The sequence below is a fragment of the Colobus angolensis genome, unplaced genomic scaffold (assembly GCF_000951035.1).
Source record: "Colobus angolensis palliatus isolate OR3802 unplaced genomic scaffold, Cang.pa_1.0 Scaffold91, whole genome shotgun sequence".
NCBI lineage: Eukaryota > Metazoa > Chordata > Mammalia > Primates > Cercopithecidae > Colobus > Colobus angolensis.
Window position 1 is genome coordinate 112975 of NW_012123043.1, and position 19298 is coordinate 132272.

At 35.5% G+C, this 19298-nt stretch overlaps 1 protein-coding gene across 1 annotated transcript in view; it reads right to left on the bottom strand.

The window, feature by feature from the left end:
* Nucleotides 1–19298, bottom strand: part of DENND1B (DENN/MADD domain containing 1B) — a 273857-nt gene that overhangs the window by 60983 nt on the left and 193576 nt on the right. The window contains exon 13 of the mRNA XM_011931685.1: nucleotides 12547–12648. Within this exon, the coding sequence (XP_011787075.1) occupies nucleotides 12547–12648 (102 nt within the window). The remainder of the gene's footprint in view (nucleotides 1–12546; nucleotides 12649–19298) is intronic.

A 19298-nucleotide genomic window follows, 5' to 3' on the forward strand; every position in this document is an offset into this window, starting at 1 on the left:
AGCACTAAATGCCCACAAGAGAAAGCAGGAAAGATCTAAAATTGACACCCTAACATCACAATTAAAAGAACTAGAGAAGCAAGTGCAAACACATTCAAAAACTAGCAGAAGGCAAGAAATAACTAAGACCAGAGCAGAACTGAAAAAGATAGAGACCCAAAAAAACTCAAAAAAATCAATGAGTCCAGGAGCTGGTTTTTTGAAAAAGATCAACAAAACTGAGAGACTGCTCGCAAGACTAAAGAGAAGAAAAGAGAGAAGAATCAAATCGACACAATAAAAAAATGATAAAGGGGATATCACCACCAATCCCACAGAAATACAAACTACCATCAGAGAATACTATAAACACCTCTATGCAAATAAACTAGAAAATCTAGAAGAAATGGATAAATTCCTGGACTCTATGCAAATAAACTAGAAAATCTAGAAGAAATGGATAAATTCCCGGACACATACACCCTCCCAGGACTAAACCAGGAAGAAGTTGAATCTCTGAATAGACCAATAACAGGCCCTGAAATTGAGGCAATAATTCATAGCCTATCAACCAAAAAAGTCCAGGACCAGATGGATTCACAGCTGAATTCTACCAGAGGTACAAAGAGGAGCTGATACCATTCCTTCTGAAACTATTCCAATCAACAGAAAAAGAGGGAATCTTCCCTAACTCATTTCATGAGGCCAGCATCATCCTGATACCAAAGCCTGACAGAGATACAACAACAAAAAAGAGAATTTTAGACCAGTATCTCTGACGAACATTGATGCGAAAATATACAAAAAAACACTGGCAAACCAAATCCAGCAGCACATCAAAAAGCTTATCCACCACGATCAAGTAGGCTTCATCCCTGGGATGCAGGGCTGGTTTAACATACACAAATCAATAAACATTAATTCATCACATAAACAGAACCAATGACAAAAACCACGATTATCTCAATAGATGCAGAAAAGGCCTTTGACAAAATTCAACAGCCCTTCATGCTCAAAACTCACAATAAACTAGGTACTGATGGAACATACCTCAAAATAATAAGAGCTATTTATGACAAACCCACAGCCAGTATCATACTGAATGGGCAAAAACTGGAAGCATTTCCTTTAAAAACTGGCACAAGACAAGGATGCCCTCTCACCACTCCTATTCAACATAGTGTTGGAAGTTCTGGCCATGGCAATCAGGCAAGAGAAAGAAATAAAGTGTATTCAATTAGGAAAAGAGGAATTCAAATTGTCTCTGTTTGCAGATGACATGATTGTATATTTAGAAAACCCCATTGTCTCAGCCCAAAATGTCCTTAAGCTGGTAAGCAACTTCAGCAAAGTCTCAGGATACAAAATCAGTGTGCAAAAATCACAAGCATTCTTTTACACCAGTAACAGATAAACAGAGAGCCAAATCATGAGTGTAATCCCATTCACAACTGCTATAAAGAGAATAAAATATCTAGCAATCCAACGTACAAGGGATGTGAAGGACATCTTCAAGGAGAACTACAAACCACTGCTCAACAAAATAAAAGAGGACATGAAGAAATGGAAGAACATTCCATACTCATGGATAGGAAGAACCAATATCGTGAAAATGGCCGTACTGCCCATGTTAATTTATAGATTCAATGTCATCCCCATCAAGCTACCAATAACTTTCTTCACAGAATTGGAAAAAACTACTTTAAAGTTCATATGGAACCAAAAAAGAGACCACATTGCCAAGACAATCCTAAGCAAAAAGAAGAAAGCTAGAGGAATCACGCTACCTGACTTCAGACTATACTACAAGGCTACAGTAACCGATATAGCATGGTGCTGGTACCAAAACAGAGATATAGACCAATGGAACAGAACAGAGCCCTCAGAAATAATACCACACATCTACCACCATCTGATCTTTGACAAATCTGACAACAACAAGAAATGCAGAAAGGATTCCCAATTTAATAAATGGTGCTGGGAAAACTGGCTAACCATAAGTAGAAAGCTGAAACTGGATCCCTTCCTTACACCTTATACAAAAATTAATTCAAGATGGATTAAAGACTTAAATGTTAGGCCTAAAGCCATAAAAACCCTAGAAAACCTACGCAATACCATTCAGAACATTGGTATGGGCAAGGACTTCATGATAAAACACCAAAAGCAAGGGCAACAAAAGCCAAAATAGACAAATGGCATCTAATTCAACTAAAAAGCTTCTGCATGGCAAAAGAAACTACCATCAGAGTGAACAGGCAACCTACAGAATGGGAGGAAATTTTTGCAATCTGCTCATCTGACAAAGGGCTGTTATCCAAAATCTACAAAGAACTCAAACAAATTTACAAGAAAATAAACAACTCCATCAAAAAAGTGGGCAAAGGATATGAACAGACACTTCTCAAAAGAAGATATTTATGCTGGCAACAGACATATGAAAAAATGCTCATCATCACTGGTCATCAGAGAAATGCAAATCAAAACCCCAATGTGATACCATCTCATGCCAGTTACAATGGCAATCATTAAAAAGTTAAGAAACAACAGATGCTGGAGAGGATGTGGAGAAATAGGAAAGCTTTCACACTGTTGATGGGAGTGTAAATTAGTTCAACCATTGTGGAAAACAGTGTGATGATTCCTCAAGGATCTAGAACTAGAAATACCATTTGACCCAGCCATCCCATTACTGGGTATATACCCAAAGGATTATAAATTATGCTACTATAAAGACATACACACACGTATGTTTATGGCAGCAGTATTCACAATAGCAAAGACTTGGAAACAACCCAAATGTCCATCAATGATAGACTGGATTAAGAAAATGTGGTACATATACACCATAGAATACTATGCATCCATAAAAAAATGGATGAGTTCATGTCCTTTGCAGGGACATGGATGAAGCTGGAAACCATCATTCTCAGCAAACTACCACAAGGACAGAAAACCAAACACTGCATGTTCTTGCTCATAGGTGGGAATTGAACAATGAGAACACTTGGACACAGGGCAGGAACATCACACACCAGGGCCTGTTGGCAGGTAGGGGACTAGGGGAGGTATAGCATTAGGAGAAATACCTAATGTAAATGACGAGTTGGTGGGTGCAGCAAATCAACATGACACATGTATACCTATGTAACAAACCTGCACATTGTGCACATGTACCCTAGAACTTAAAGTATAATTCAAACAAAAACAGTAAAAGAAAAAAAGAAAAAAAATCTAAAGGAATAGAAAAGACAGAGTGATCAATGTAAGGGTTGACGTTTGAACAATGGAAGCTATGGAAGAATGACAGGAAGCATATTAACACTGGTGGTATAGTATGGCATAGACAAAACCTGACATTGTGAAATATATGTGTGAAGGAACATTCAATGTGATTGCATATTGCATTAGAATAGGAAATTGGGCAAAGATTTGGAGCCCAGAGAGAGACCAAACGCCTTACATAGTGTGATATTCCAAGAAAGTGGCAGAACCAGGATACAAATGCAGATCTACTGGATTCCAAGCCAATACTCTTAACAGGGGTACAGACCTGACATTAGTGACACTCAATTGTGTGACTAAGAACACAAAGTCAAAGGATGCACATGGTATATTTAACTGACATCTTAATTTTATTTTAATATGAAGGTAAGAAGAAGGTAATACAACCAGTATTTTAAATGCTTTCACTTTAAAATAAACACTGCTATGTTGTGATATAGAATGTACAACATGTATAAATGTTTTGGAAAAATGCAGAACGCTTCCTAAAATGTGCCTGTCACTGGGCTTCTACAGCCACCCCCTCATACTCTTTAAAAATATGTATTCTCTTCTGCCATGGGGGGCACTTTTATGGATAGAAAAGTTTGAGAAATACACATTTTTATTACTCAATGAAAGTTAGACAAGGTTTTAGGGGAACACTAAAAAAGATTTTTCCAATTTGAATATTTATCATTTTCCTCCTCGATAAAGTTAGAATTTGGGCAAGCAGAATTATTTTGAGTTTCTATTTTAATATACGTGAGTTCCTTCACTATTAAATAAGTTTCCTAACAGTAATCTAGATTATCAGTTAAAAGGACCTATACTCATGGAGATCCCGTAAGTTTATAGTCTTGGTGAGGCTCTTGGATTGCACACTAAATTCAATGAGAGTACATGAATAAATAAAAGGTGTTTAAAGTAATATAGGCACAGGAAAAAGGAGTACAGACTTAGTGAGGGGGAGGGACACTCTGGGGAGACTTTAGAGAGGTGAAGTCAATATAAAAAAGATAAATTACAATAACATGGGATAAATTCTGTAACTCAGACATGAACAGAGCTATAAAGGAATAGAAAGGGTTGACATTTGAACTATTATAGCCACTTGCCATAGCTATATTGTGATATAGAATACAAAATGTATAAATGTTTTGGAAAAATGCAGAATGCTTCCTAAAACGTGCTTATCAGTGGGCTCACACAGCCACCCCCCATACCCTTTAAAAAATGTATTCTCTTCTGCCATGGGGGGGCACTCTGTTGGATAGAAAAGTTGATACACATTTATATTACTATATGAAAGGTAGGAAAGGTTTGGTTTTGCCATGGTCCTTAGCCATGGCGAATGTATGGTAAGATGAGCAGAAAAAAACTTCAGTTCCAGGGGCCTTAATAACAAGCAATGTACAGAAGAAAATAATTTCCTTCATTGTATTAGTATGAGATAAAAGTAAGAGAGCTGAAAATGGCTTAAATATTTGTAAAGCTGCTAGCTAAAGAAAGACAGTAATGTCAGAGTTGTGGATTTAAGGAACTGTTTCTGGGATTCCTTCCAAATCCATTATCTAAAGAGAAATTCATACAAATGGAACCCACTATCATCCATCTAAGCTATGTTTATTTCAAAGTATCATGGAATGTTAGAGATGAGAGGTATCTGAAACTCAGTGATCTTTCACTCTAACTCATGTTACAGATGCAGAAACTGAGACCAAAAGAGGTTAAGAAGTCAACTGTCAATGAAAATACAGCCTATTACTGGATGATGTATAAACATTAAAAATATCTATGTTTTAACACAATACTTTCAGTAAATAGTAACAGTTTAAATAATAAAGCAAGGATAGTTGGTAGCTTATGCTTTGTTGACTGAAGGAAGGAGTGTCCAGGGGAGGGGAGATTTTGATCAAAGGATACAAAGTTTCAGTTAGACAAGAGAAATAGGTTTTTGAGATCTACTGCATGGTATAGTGACCACAGTTAATACTAATGTAGTGTACATTTCAAAATTGCTAAAAGAGTAGGGGTTTTTGTGTTGTTTTTTTTTTTTCTTTGAAATGGAGTCTCAATCTGTTGCCCAGGCTGGAGTACACTGGCACAATCTTGGCTCACTGCAACCTCTGCCTCCCAGGTTCAAGCTATTCTCCTGCTTCAGCCTCCCGTGTAGCTGGAATTACAGGCCTGCGACACCTTGCCTGGCTAATTTTTGTATTTTTATTAGAGACAAGGTTTCACCATGTTGGCCAGGCTGGTCTCGAACTCCTGACCTCAGGTGATCCACCCCCATCAGCCTCACAAAGTGCTGGGATCACCAGCATGAGCCGCTGTACCTGGCCTAAAAAAGTAGATTATAAATGTTCTCAACATTGTAAAGAAGTATGTGAGGTGATAGATATGTTAATTAGCTTTATATAATCATTCTACAATGTGTGTGTATATTGAAACATCACATTGTAGCCCATAAACATACACTATTGTCAATTAAATTTTTTTAAAAATAAAATACATCAAAAATTATACAACTGAAATATTTTTAAAATGATAAGTAAACTAGGAGAATGCTGCCCTTCCTGAAAAGGTCCCTCCCTTTCAGGGACCTCCCTAGTTAGCCTCCCTAGTAGCTGGGACTACAGGTGTGCACCACCACGTCTAGCTAATTTTTGTGTTTTTTGTAGAAATAGGGTTTCACCATGCTGCCCAGGCTGGTTAGTCCTCTTTTTAAGGCTTTCCAAGAGATTCAGACAGGTACACCAATCAGATTATCTAGAATAATCTTTATTTATAGTCAAATAATTAGGAGTTTTAATTTTATCTTTAAAATCCCTTCATAATAAAACTTAAATTACTGTTTGATGGAATAATTGGGGTTGGTAGCCTAGCCAAGTGGACACATTAATAAAACCAACACAATGGGAGCAAACTCAGTTTTTCTTGGGAAATGTCCTCATGTCACTCATAATTAAAAGGTGTTTTATTTGGCACAGAATTTTAGGTATTTCTTTCTCAACACATTGAAGATCTCATGCCAGTATCTTCTAGATTCCATTATTACTGATGTGAAGTAAGCTGTCAATATGTTGCTCCTTTGAAGGTAATCTTTTTTCTCCCATTTAAATAAAAAAATTTCCCTTTTTCTTTAACGTTTTATAGCTGAATATACACTGTGTGTGGGCATAGATTCTTTTTTGTTTATATTATATTCTTTCTTCTTCCTTTCTATAGAAGAGCCCACAGTCCTTTCAGTTTATTCTTTCCTTGCTTTTTATTTTCTTTTCTTGAGGATCAAATCACAATATTGGTATTTATTTGAAAGACTTTAAAATTTATTTTAAATAGCTTACAAAGAATAGTGGTTATATTTATAGAACACTTTATGTAACAGTCAAGATTTGCCTTTCTTTATGGTTTTATCACATAAATATATTTACCTAATATATTATTTAGCTTTTCTTGCTTTCAAATATTACATAAACTGTCTCATCACATATCTCTTCAGTAACTTGCTCCTTTCGATTCACTCATTTTCAGTTTGGCTGTAGTTAATTCATTTCCCTGATGTTTAGTGTTCTGTTGTATGAATGTAACAATCTACTGATTTTAACACTGATGGATATCTAAGATAACATCCAGACTTTGCTTTTATGAGCAATTTTGGTAAATGACTTTTGGTACACATTTCAAAATGCAATTTCTGGGTCATAGGAAATTCATATTCTAAAAATAAAATGGTAGAACCAAAGTGTTAACTTGTGCAAATTTACACTTCAATAAACAGTTAAATATTTGTCCCTTGCTCTATGTTCTTGCCCGAACTGGGGATTTTCAGGTTTTTAAAACTTGGCAAGTCTGGTGATCGTCAAGTACTATTTCATTATTTTTTATTTGACGTTCTCTGATTACTAATGAGGCTGAGTATCTTACTGATCATTATTAATGATGCAAGTTTCTTCATCTGCGTGTGCCTATTCAAATCTTTTGAACAATTAAATTATATTGGATGATATGTTTTTACTGGCATGTGGTAGTTTGTTTATTATACTGTAGATTCTAAATCCTTGAGCAATTTGTACGTATTGCAAATATACTGTTTTTTTTGATGACTAAAAGTTCTGAATTTCAATCAAGTCAAATTTATTCCATCATGTTTTAAGAAACATCTATCTCCAAAGAAATAAAAACGTCAGTTTGGTATGTTTCTTTCTAAATCTTTATACTTTTTTTTTTTTTTGGCTATACTGTATATGCTAGGAGTCCCAATAAGAATAGCTGACATCATGGCACGTGCCTGTAATCCCAGCTACTCAGGAGGCTGAGGCAGGAGAACCGCTTGAACTTGGGAGGCAGAGGTTGCAGTGAGCTGAGATCTCGCCACTGCACTCCAGCCTGGGCGACAGAACGAGACTCCATCTCAAAAAGGAAAAAAAAAATAGTTGGCACCTTTCTCAGAGGGAAATTTTTAGTGTTTGAAAATTAGGTATGATTTTGCAATAAGTAAAAGAGGAACTTTTTGGAATCTGAATTGGAGCCATTTGATTCTTGAACATACGGAATAATTTGCCTGGCTTATACAGTCAATACTGCTTCATTTTAATCCATATATTTAACATGTCTTTTGCTCTTCCTTACTTCTTGTATCTCAGACCATCCAACTTGGATCTTTCATTTGAGAAGATTTTCTCCCTGAGGTACTTCCTTAAAGTACTTCCTTAAGGATTTCTTTTTGCTATTGGTGTATGAGTCAGGGTTCAACTGGAGAAGAAAAAACAGTTGGAGATTCTATATTTATACACATACACATTAGATTTATGAGAAGGAATTGGCTTACATGATTGCAGGGCTGGCTAAGCAAGTCTGAAATTCACAGGACAGGTTGTTAGTAAGGGAAAATCATGGGCAGTCTTGAGCTAAGGGGCAAAGAACCAAGCTGTCATCCACAAGTAGAATTCTCTCTCTGAAGGAAACCTTACTCCTGTTTTGTTGCTGTTGTTGTTGTTTGCTTGTTTGTTTTGACACAGGGTCTCACTCTGTCATCCAGGCTGGAGTGCAGTGGCAGGCATGCTCACAGCTCACTGCAGCCTCAACCACCTGGGCTTAGGTGATCCACGTTAGCCTCCATAGTAGCTGGGACTATAGGTGTGAACTACTATATCCAGCTAATTTTTGTATTTTTTGTAGAAACAGGGTTTCACCATACTGTCCAGGCTGGTTAGTCCTCCTTTTAAGGTTTTCCAAGTGATTCAGATAGGTTCACCAATTAGATTATCTAGAATAATCTTCTTTATTTACAGTCAAATGATTAGGAGTTTTAATTTTATCTTTAAAATCCCTACATAGCAAAACCTAAATTGCTGTTTGATGGAATAATTGAGGATGGTAGCCTAGCCAAGTAGACACATTAATAAAACCAACACAATGGGAACAAACTCAGTTTTTCTTGGGAAATGTCCTCATGTCACTCATAATTAAAAGGTGTTTTGTTTGGCACAGAATTCTAGGCATTTTTTCTCAACACATAGAAGATACCATACCAGTATCTTTTAGATTCCATTGTTGCTGCAGTGAAGTAAGCCATCAATATGTTGCTCCTTTGAAGGTAATCTTTTTTTCTCCTATTTAAAAAAAAAATTCCCTTTTCTTTAGTGTTTTATAGCTGAATATACACTGTGTGTGGGCATAGATTCTTCTTTATTCGGTTTGGATGTTAAGACTTCATAAATTTGTAAATTTATGAAGTGTATTTTCACTGGTTCTGGCACTATCCTTTCAACTACTGTCTCTGCTCCATTTTCTGTCTTCACCTATTAGAACTGACTACATGAATTTAAGGACATTTTTAGTCTACCCTCTACATCTATCAACTTCCTGTATTTTCTATTTCTCTGTCTTTCCATACCATATTCTGTATAACTTCTTTTCCAAATATATCTTCAGCTTAGCAAACCTCTTTTCACTTATATCTGATCTGCAGTTACACTCATCAATTTATTTAATTTCAATTATCACATGCTTCCCTAACAGAAGTTTATTTGCTACCTCTTTGAAATTGTCTTTGCACTCTTTAAAGTTTTTCTTCTCTGAACATTTTAAAGCTTGTTTCTTCTTTAAACATATTAAACAGGCTATTTTCAAATTCTATTTCTGATAATTCCAATATTTAAAATCTTTGCAAGTCAGTTTCATCTGTTGTTTCTGCTAGTTCTCATTTATAATTTGTTCCCTTGTATTTTTAATAATTTTTCTTTTTTCTTTTTTTTTTTTTTTTTGAGACAGAGTCTCACTCTGTCGCCCAGGCCAGAGTGCAGAGTGCAACAGTGCAATCTCAGTCACTGCAAGCTCCACCTTCCAGGTTAATGCCATTCTCCTGCCTCAGCCTTCCAAGTAGCTGGGACTACAGGCGCCTGCCACCACGCCCAGCTAATTTTTTTTTTTTTTTTTTTTTAGTAGAGACGGGGTTTCACCGTATTAGCCAGGATGGTCTCGATCTCCTGGCCTGATCTACCCATTTCGGTCTCCCAAATGCTGGGATTACAGGCACCTATTGCTAGGATCTAATAATTTTTCTCCTGTGAGTCACTGTACCCGGTTCTTTTAATAATTTTTAATAGTAAAATATCCTTTTGGACTTTTAGCTGGACGAATTATTTGATGCCTGGCTGAAGGTGATTTCCTGAAGAGGGAATGTATGTTTGCCTCTTCCTGAGGTCTGGGGGCACATTTAGGGTCACTTTAAATTTGGTTTGAGTTTTGTCAGCCAAAATCAGAAAATATTAATCCAGGCTGCAAATTCCTGTGCAGGCTGACATGCGGTTACTTCTTAGCAGCACTTTTCCCTTCCCTCTACCCAGCACTAATGCTTTGGATGTATGAGTTTCCTTACAGATCCCCAGGAAACTGAGTGAGAAAGGAAGCACCTTTATTTGTAGTTTACTTGTACACTAAGTCTTCTCAGAATTACAGGAATTGGGTCTCCTATTACACTTCTCATCTTGTAAAATGAGCACTAGGTTTTGTCTCTTACACTGTCTCAACGTAAGGAGTTCTTTAAATATTACGTTTTAAATTGTAGTACGTAGGTTATTTATGGATCCTACCTTGCCATATTATCAGAAATAAAACTTCACTTTAACTCTTTCCTTAAAATTATATGCTGCTCTCCTGGGTCGAAGTCCTCTCAAATTTGAAGCATAAGCTGTGCTAAGAGATAACCTGAATAATTCTAGACCTATAATGGATCACAAAGTCATAGTTACAAATCTTTTGTACCTAATAAATATTTTTATATTTTTTCAGCTGTATCAGTAGAATCTCTGAGGATTCATCTGTGTTAGTTTTTTACCAACTGACTCTTCTTTTAGAAGTTTGTGAAACTCTGTCAACAAGAATCTTTTTCAATCCTTTCAGGGCTATCTTCATGTATCACATTTTTAAGAATCATAAGTATATCAAGTTCTAGAAGACAGCCAATTTGTGCAAGTAAGACTATCCACATTGTCCATATAATTAGTTCTTTGGTTGACTATTTTCATATTTTACATTTAACCTCCTTGACCAAATTGTATTTTTTAAAAGTCCTACACAGATAGGTATTTTTTAATGTAATTTCTCTAAGAATGAGGCAGACATTAAGATTTGCGGAGCATCAACAAAGCACCATGCACTGTGCTGAGAGTTACACGTGTTAATTCACATAAACCTTACTATAATCCTGTGAGGTAGGTGGTGATATTTCTATTTTAAAGAAAAAGAAATATGTACTAATGTAAAATAGATACTCTGTGATACAGTCAAGATGTAACCCAACTATACATGACTCCTAAAAAGTAAATGCTTCTGTAACTATGCAAAAAAATTACCGTTTTGTTAACTTTATTAAGTGGTAAGGATCTAGTTACAGAAGCTCATAATCATAGGGAAGTAAGTTAGATATTCTACCTACCCATTCAACCCCTGACCCCCATATAATCTTCACAACTCAGTTTTGATAATGGAAGACAGTGTCTCTTCTTGACAGAGAAAAATACAAAAAGGTACTGATATTTTACTCAACAAGCATGCACTGCATGACTAGCCAGGGACTGTACTGTGCTATACTTTAGCATTTATAAAGTACTATCACTTGATCTTCCTTTCAACCCTGGGAAGTAATTCAGTCTATGCTTAGAGACCTCTAGGGACAAAATGCTCCAAAAGCAGCCCAAGAGTGAATTTTTTGGAAATTCACAAGACATCTCTGATCATGAAATCCATGCTCCTTAAGTTTGTATATAGAATAACCTTACCCGTTTCCTTAATGTAAAACTTCACTTATTGGAAGACAGGTATCTCTCCCTGCCCCAGAGTATTTTGTAATCTCAGATAATTTTTTAAAAATTCCTCAGAAGTAGTAGCATTAATTGTTGCCATGTTGATTTCTTTACTGACCTAATTTGAAGGTTATCTTGAGTTATCTAGTATCTTCTCTTCTAACAGTTCAAAAAAAGTTGTTAAGACTGTCAGCTTCTCAAGGGCATTACTGACTTTTTATTCATTTTTGTATCCTGGCCCTGAGCACAGTTTATGACACACAGTAGGTCTTCATTAAATGTTTAATTCACATAGTAAACTTTACACTTGTCATGCGGAATAAGAAAAACAAGTGTTAAGAACTTAATTCAAAATTTGTATACAGAAACGAAGACAACCCAATTTAAGAGACTTGCTATGATTACACAATGGAATGACAGAACCGGTGCATCCAAAATTTCTGAAATCTGATGTCTAGTTACTGCTTTTTTGAAATAGCAATTATATTTTCTGAACCAAAAATCAGGACAAACAGCATAACCATGAGTCTTATTTTTAATTCTGAATGCATGAGTATTAAAAAGTCTTACAAAGCTTAAACAGTTAAATATTCATTTTATAAACTATTTTATAAACTGTATTACAATGGAATAATCCTATAAAAATAGTTTGTTTACCATATCAATCCACCATACCAAAATAACTTCTTCTAAGATGCCTTATATAGGTAAAACTAGTCATGTTGCTGCTGCTTCTGTGAATATATATTCTTCCTCAATAAGACTTTAAGCTCTATCACATTTGATGAGAAATTTTTTAATAGCAAAGTTATTACATAGTATTTCTAGAGTGCTATGTCATAACTAGTTACAGAGTTATAAAAGAAAGAAAACTTTCCTGAAATTCTAGAAAAGATGCTACTCAGGGTTTGTATATAGTTTTAGAGCAATACAAACATGTAAAACTGACGATGTTCTGTTACAAAAGAAAAATGTGGAGGTCCATTCTTACCTGCTTAAAAAGCTGGAGGTTAACTGCAGTTTCCAGGAACTGTTTCATCATGCTTGAGCGGTGCTTTACAAAACTCTCCTCACAGAAAGTGATGGGCTCACCCTAGATAGAAATAAAGATTTTAAGGGCATCAATAAAAGGTCAGAGAGAACTAGTATCTTTAAATTGGTATGTGGAGAGTGATAGAGGAAGTGTAAGGTACAGAAGCAACAGACCCTTCCTTACACAGAATAGTTAGATTTTAGGGTAGCAGAAACATTCCTCTACTAATAAGCCTGTACTATAGCTTTTTAATCCAGGATCCCATGGACTCTTAAAATTGCTCAATTTTACTCCCTCAAGTAAGAGTAAATCCCCTAAAAATAAAGATTTGACATCATATTTAATTATGAGTAATAAACACAGCACACATACCTGAAAATATCACATAATTTTATTGCATCCTGATTAGAAATAACATCGTTACTATAAAAACTGCTGCATGATTTTTGACATTCGCACTTAGTTGTTATGATCATTAATTTTTTAATTAATGAAAAGATTTTACAATCCCCTTCTCTTCATGACTGCAAAACAATTCAGACTGGATGCTTTCCAGGATAAGTCCTATTTGACATCTGCTTTCATTAATCCTTTGCGCTAAGTATTCATATCTTTGCAAGCGTCTTGCGGTAGCTCTACCAAGTGCTCCTCCAAACCAGAAAGGACTGAAATCTCAAGTCCTACTGATTCCATTTTTTTTCTACTTATTCCTTTGCACGAATGCAGAAAATCATCACCCACTGGCTAATTCCTACCACCTATTTCCCTCATCAGTCTGAACAGTCCTCTAACCCATTCAACACAAAGTGACTAAACTTTATAACAAAAATGAAAACAGAGATGAATAAAAATGATTCATTCATTATAATGCACATTGTAGCAATATTTATGTCATAAGAAAAAGGAAAAAGTGTGCCTGCTTACCTTCTAATAGAACTTTGAAAAAATAACAATTATAATTTAATTACCATTATAATTTAATCTTAAGACTCAATATTATTACAGATATCTTTAAGTACAATTCTGAAAATAGGTTCCTGTATAAATAAAATAATGAGAGTAACTATCTATGTAATTCAACTATTACCACTTTCTGATAAAGTTAATACACTATAGAACTGTACTGTCACATTCAGGAGATACTAGTCACATGCAGCTACGTAAATGTAAATTTATGAAGATTAATTAAAACTTCAGTTTCTCGGCCGGGCGCGGTGGCTCAAGCCTGTAATCCCAGCACTTTGGGAGGCCGAGACGGGTGGATCACGAGGTCAGGAGATCGAGACCATCCTGGCCTACATGGTGAAACCCCGTCTCTGTTAAAAAATACAAAAAACTAGCCGGGCGAGATGGCAGGCGCCTGTAGTCCCAGCTACTTGGGAGGCTGAGGCAGGAGAATGGCGTAAACCCGGTAGACGGAGCTTGCAGTGAGCCGAGATCGTGCCACTGCACTTCAGCCTGGGCGACACAGCGAGACTCCGTATCAAAAAAAAAAAAAAAAAAAACTTCAGTTTCTCAGTCATACTAGCTGTATTTGAACTGCTCAATGGTCACATGTGGCTAGTGGCTACAATATTGAACAGCACGGATATGGAACATTTCCTTTAGCATAAAAAGTTTTCCTGGATAGCACTGCTATAGGAAAAAGAAAACAAAATTCAAATTATTAAAGAAGATAATTCAATAAACTCTTAAGTGGTGTCACCTACCACCAGCCACCAGCCAATGACTGATGATAAAAATGTCATTATATATTTTTATCCAGATGACTGCTAATTTTTTTCAGGGGGGGGGGGTTGGGGAGGGGGTCATTCTGCCATGCAGGCAGGATTATAGTGGTTCATTCATAGCTCACTGCAGCCTTGACCTCCTGGGCTCAGGTGATCCTCCCACCTCAGCCCCCCAAGTAGCTGGGACTACAGGCACATGCCACGATGCCCGAATAACATTTTGTATTTTCTGTAGAGAAAGGGTTTCGCTATGTTGCTCAAGTTGGTCTCAAACTCCTGGGCTCAAGTGATCTCCCCACCTCGGCCACTCAAAAAGCTGGAATTCCAGGCACAAGCCACCAACCCAGCCTATTATTGCCAATCGTAAAGAGCTACAGATGATTTTTAAATTATATATTTTTTAAACTGGACTAATTTACATAAATATATTTTGGATGATCACAAATGTACTACATTGTCCACTATCACAGAATTTATAATCTATTAGAGGAAGAAAATCTACAATAGGCAAGCCTGTTAAAGACAAAGGTCTATTGTTTTCTAATCTCTAGTACTAGCATCATCCCTAGTTACACTGGGAGCCTGGTAAATGTTTTATGATTGAGTTGTAAAAATAAAATAAAAATAGCAAATGAGCTAAGCCTTATTCCATATGACATATCATCTTCACAAAAATAAATACAATTTTAAAAATAAATATAAGTAATTGCCTCTAATGGCAGTTCTGGCATCACTGCTATTACAAAGTAATCAGGACTAAGAGTAACTTTAGTTTTTATGCGATAGATTTTTCTTTAAACATTTAAAGATGTATTTCAAGACAGGAAGAAATGGATGAGACTAAGGTCTATGCTTTCTTAAAAGTTGGGCATAGTTTATTTATTAGCCTATGTGAATTAAGCTGGAAGAATTCTGTCCTCATTAACCTCTGAGTACTTTCAATCTCTCCAGAGAACAAGTAAAGAAAAAGCTCAGATTTGCTGTCCATTCACTTGTGATGACACAAATCATGGAAAAACTTTGAACTAAACCTTCAATTTGATTAACACGGTTTGTTTACTAAGAATCTCTGATAATAACAAAAGACAAAGCATTGACACATTAGAATTTTCTCTCAAAGAAAAAAATAAGTCTTTATTAATAACGCTCTAAAGTTGTATATATTAATACACAGGAACCTCAATTACTGCCATCATTGGAGGCCTCAATTATTGTCATCCTTAAGGCATATGCTATGAAACAGATTATATTAATAAATGACTCTGCAGTACGAGTTCTTTAAAACCAAAGTTGAATTGAATGACATGAGAAGAATTTTGCCTATGATTTTAACCCAGGTTATGAGTATTTGAAGTTCATGTGGTTAACTACATTGTTAAACATTTCATGGCAAAATCAATAGGACTAGTTTGTCAATTGATATGCAGTGATGTTTCTCAAAGTGTGATCCAAGGTCAGACTTTTCCACAGGATCTGTAGCATTAAAAGTATTTTCATAATAATGTAAGTCATTATTGGCACTTTTGTCTCTCATTTTCTCCTGAGATCCAAGTGTTTCCCAAAAGCTACCTGGTTGGCAATACTGCAATAGACTGAATACAGAATCAAATATCAAAATCCAGCTGACTTCTATTAAGCTAGATATTAAAAAGCCCTGAAAAAAATGTAAAACAATGATATTGTTCAGACTAAATTTGTTTAGGAATATAGCAATTTTTCATAAAAATGTTTTATATTCATATTTAGTTTATACTGTTTTAAAAATAAATGTATATTTTTTCAGTTTTAATTTCTAATGTGGTAAATATTTATGCAGATACCTCACATAAATGAAGGCTCTTTGATAATTTTTAAGAGTATAAAGACATCCGGAGACCAAAATGTTTGAGAACTACTGATATACAGTAACAAGTAGGGGTCAAAGGTGACTTCCAGATTTCTAGATTAAGGGTCATAAAATGACATTATTTATTAGAGACTGAAAATATAGAAAGAAAACCACATTTAAGGAGAAGTTGATAAAATCAATATCGGCATATGTTTTCGGTAGTATTCCTACTGGAGCCTGAGACAGGGGTTCTTGTACAATTGATTTTCGCAGATCACTCTCAGGAAAAAGGTATTAAGGAAAACAAGACAGGGCAGAGGAAAAAGTCAAACAAGAATATGGTCTCAACTGGAGATGAGCTTCAGCCGAATCCCATGGGAAAGCACCAACTGTACCACAGACTTGATCCCACTTTGAGGCAGAGAGGCCAGCGTCTTATATCCCGTATAAGAAGTGTTCTTTTTCAATGCTGAGAGGTGCAAAGATGAGGGATGAACATAGTTTTCCTGGTGATGCACTCCCATTTAGCTAAGGGCAATTTTTCACAAAACAAGTACAACAAGAAGTACAGGGGATCTGGGCAGGGCACCAACAATATCTACCACCGATGTTTGAGAAACATGTGAAGGTATGTAGCACAAAGCTAGAAACTCGTGTTAGGAAAATTTGTTATTTAATACATACTTAAGAATTATCTGTACAGATCTGAGTATTAAAGTTGAGTTGATCACTCTACTTACAGAAAACGACTTATGCAATTAAGAAATACCCATCTATAATCTATTTTTTAAATGTTGTATTATTCATTCACAGAAAAGTAAGTAAATGTATGATTCTGTAGAGACACAAAGTAACCAGGTAGAAACATAAAACAATGGAAAAGAAAATCTCTTCATGAGATAATTCTGACATGACAGAAAAACTACTGAATATTTTGCTCCATAAAACAGTGATGACGCAAAAAGAAAGGAATCAAAAGCAGTCATCTCGATGGAAAGCCCAACAAAGGAACATAAACAGCTATCAGGAAAACATAATCAGCAGTAGAATCAGAATAAAGTTTATATTACAGAGAAGGGAAACAGATTTTCGTAGGGAATTATTTTCTGCCATACATTCAAGGTTATTTTCATATATCTTATCTGTGAACTCTGGAGGTCTGGGACTAAATTCTTGTTCATCTTTGCAGTCCCTATGGCAGTGGTCCCCAAACTTTTTGGCACTAGACAGGGGTTTTGTGGAAGACAATTTTTCCACAGACAGCAGAAGTGGGAAATGGTTGTGGGATGATTCAAGCGCATTACATTTATTGTGTACTTTATATTATTATGACATTGTAATACATAATGAAATAATTCTGCAAGTCACTATAATGCAGAATCAATCAGTGGGAGCCCTGAGCTTGTTTTCCTGCAACTAGATGGTCTTATCTGGGGGTAATGGGAGACAGTGACAGATCATCAGGCATTAGATTCTCATAAGGAGCATGCAACCTAGATCCCTCACATATGCAGTTCATAATAGGGGTTTCACTCCTATGAGACAGGAGGTGGAGCTCAGGCAGTAATGTGAGCCATGGGGAGTGGCTGTAAATACAGATGAAGCTTCATTCCCTCGCCTGCCGCTCACCTCCCGCCATCTGGCCTGGTTCCTAATGGGAGTGGGGATCCCTGCCCTGCAGCAACCAATCCAGTACTCTGCATTTTGAGTGTTAAATAAATATCTCCTAGTTACTATATGAATTATTTACACAGAATAATTAAGCCACAAGTAAGTTATGGACGAAATAGAGCTGTTTTTCTACCTTAGTATATTATGTTCAACTTCAGAGTGATAATCATCACTGACATAATGTTTGTGTTTGTTTGTTTTACGAATGAGTATCTTTCAAGTTCTATATATTGTACCTGGAGTAGAAAACTTTCTAAGAACAAGAAAATACTTAAAAAGTAGATTAGATCTTATACTACCAGGATGTGTATGACTTAGCAAGAGTTCACTGTGAAAGAAAATTAGGGTATCAGAAAGAATGATAAAGTAAAAAATGTGAAATATAATCCAAAACGTCAACATTATACTTATTCGGTTCCTTAATGCACCTGGACTCAATGTAATGTCACCATTACATAAGGAGTATAAACAAACTAAGCAAAAATGTCTGCATATTGATGGCTATTTTAAATTTAAAATCTCTGAAAGACTCTGCTGTCAGATATCTCACGGGAATGTTCAAATATTTGCAGATTCTCACAGGAAATAGTAATAAATGATTTTCAGGTTATACAGCATATTCCTTCTACATGTCCCAATGCTATTATTACATAAGGTACAGCAACTCTACTTTCAGAGTGTATTAACCATGGAAACAGTAATTTTCTTCCATTGTTGGCACTTTAGCTAGAAGTCAATGAAAAAAAACCTCACAGTCAAACTATAAAGTTTAACCATCAGCATCAAAATATTTTATTTGTACATATTATTTTGTTACTTTATCCTCAAGTTGCTGGATCTGTCTTGAAAAAAGAAAAACTACAGCTACCTACTAATGTTCTATTTACCTATGAATCAGCAACTTAAGATAGAAAAAGGAGCTAATTTTTCTAAATTAGACATTGCTGTTTCTAGCTTTTTGTGTGAATTTACATACTTAGAAAAAATTAATAGATTGTGCATTAACTTTGTGCATACTATTTAAAAATACATTTTTCTTCCCCACAACTTAAGATAATGAGAAAAACACTCTCCATTCTCATAAAACTTATCAGTGATATATAAATTGAACACTTCCTACCCAAGTCCCTAGTTCTATCTGTTCCAAAGTACTTGAGGAGAAACTCTATATTATTACTGAAGCAATAAAGCAAAATGCTCTCCCTATTAATTAGAAATGAGAAGAAAGAAAGTGCCATAAAACAACTTTTTATCCATTAGAAAGCCATATGCACACCAACTATTTCTTTGGTGGTAACCATCTCTCAAGTTAACAGGTCTATCTATGCTCAAGCAAGAGTAATCACATGAAAGGATGCGTAAAATGTTTTAGTAACCATAAGACTGTGAGGAGTAGTACTTTTCAACCTGGATTTTTAAAACTCTAACAAGTTGACAATTACAAATTTCTTAAATGGAAATGTTAAGATGAAGATTTAGTG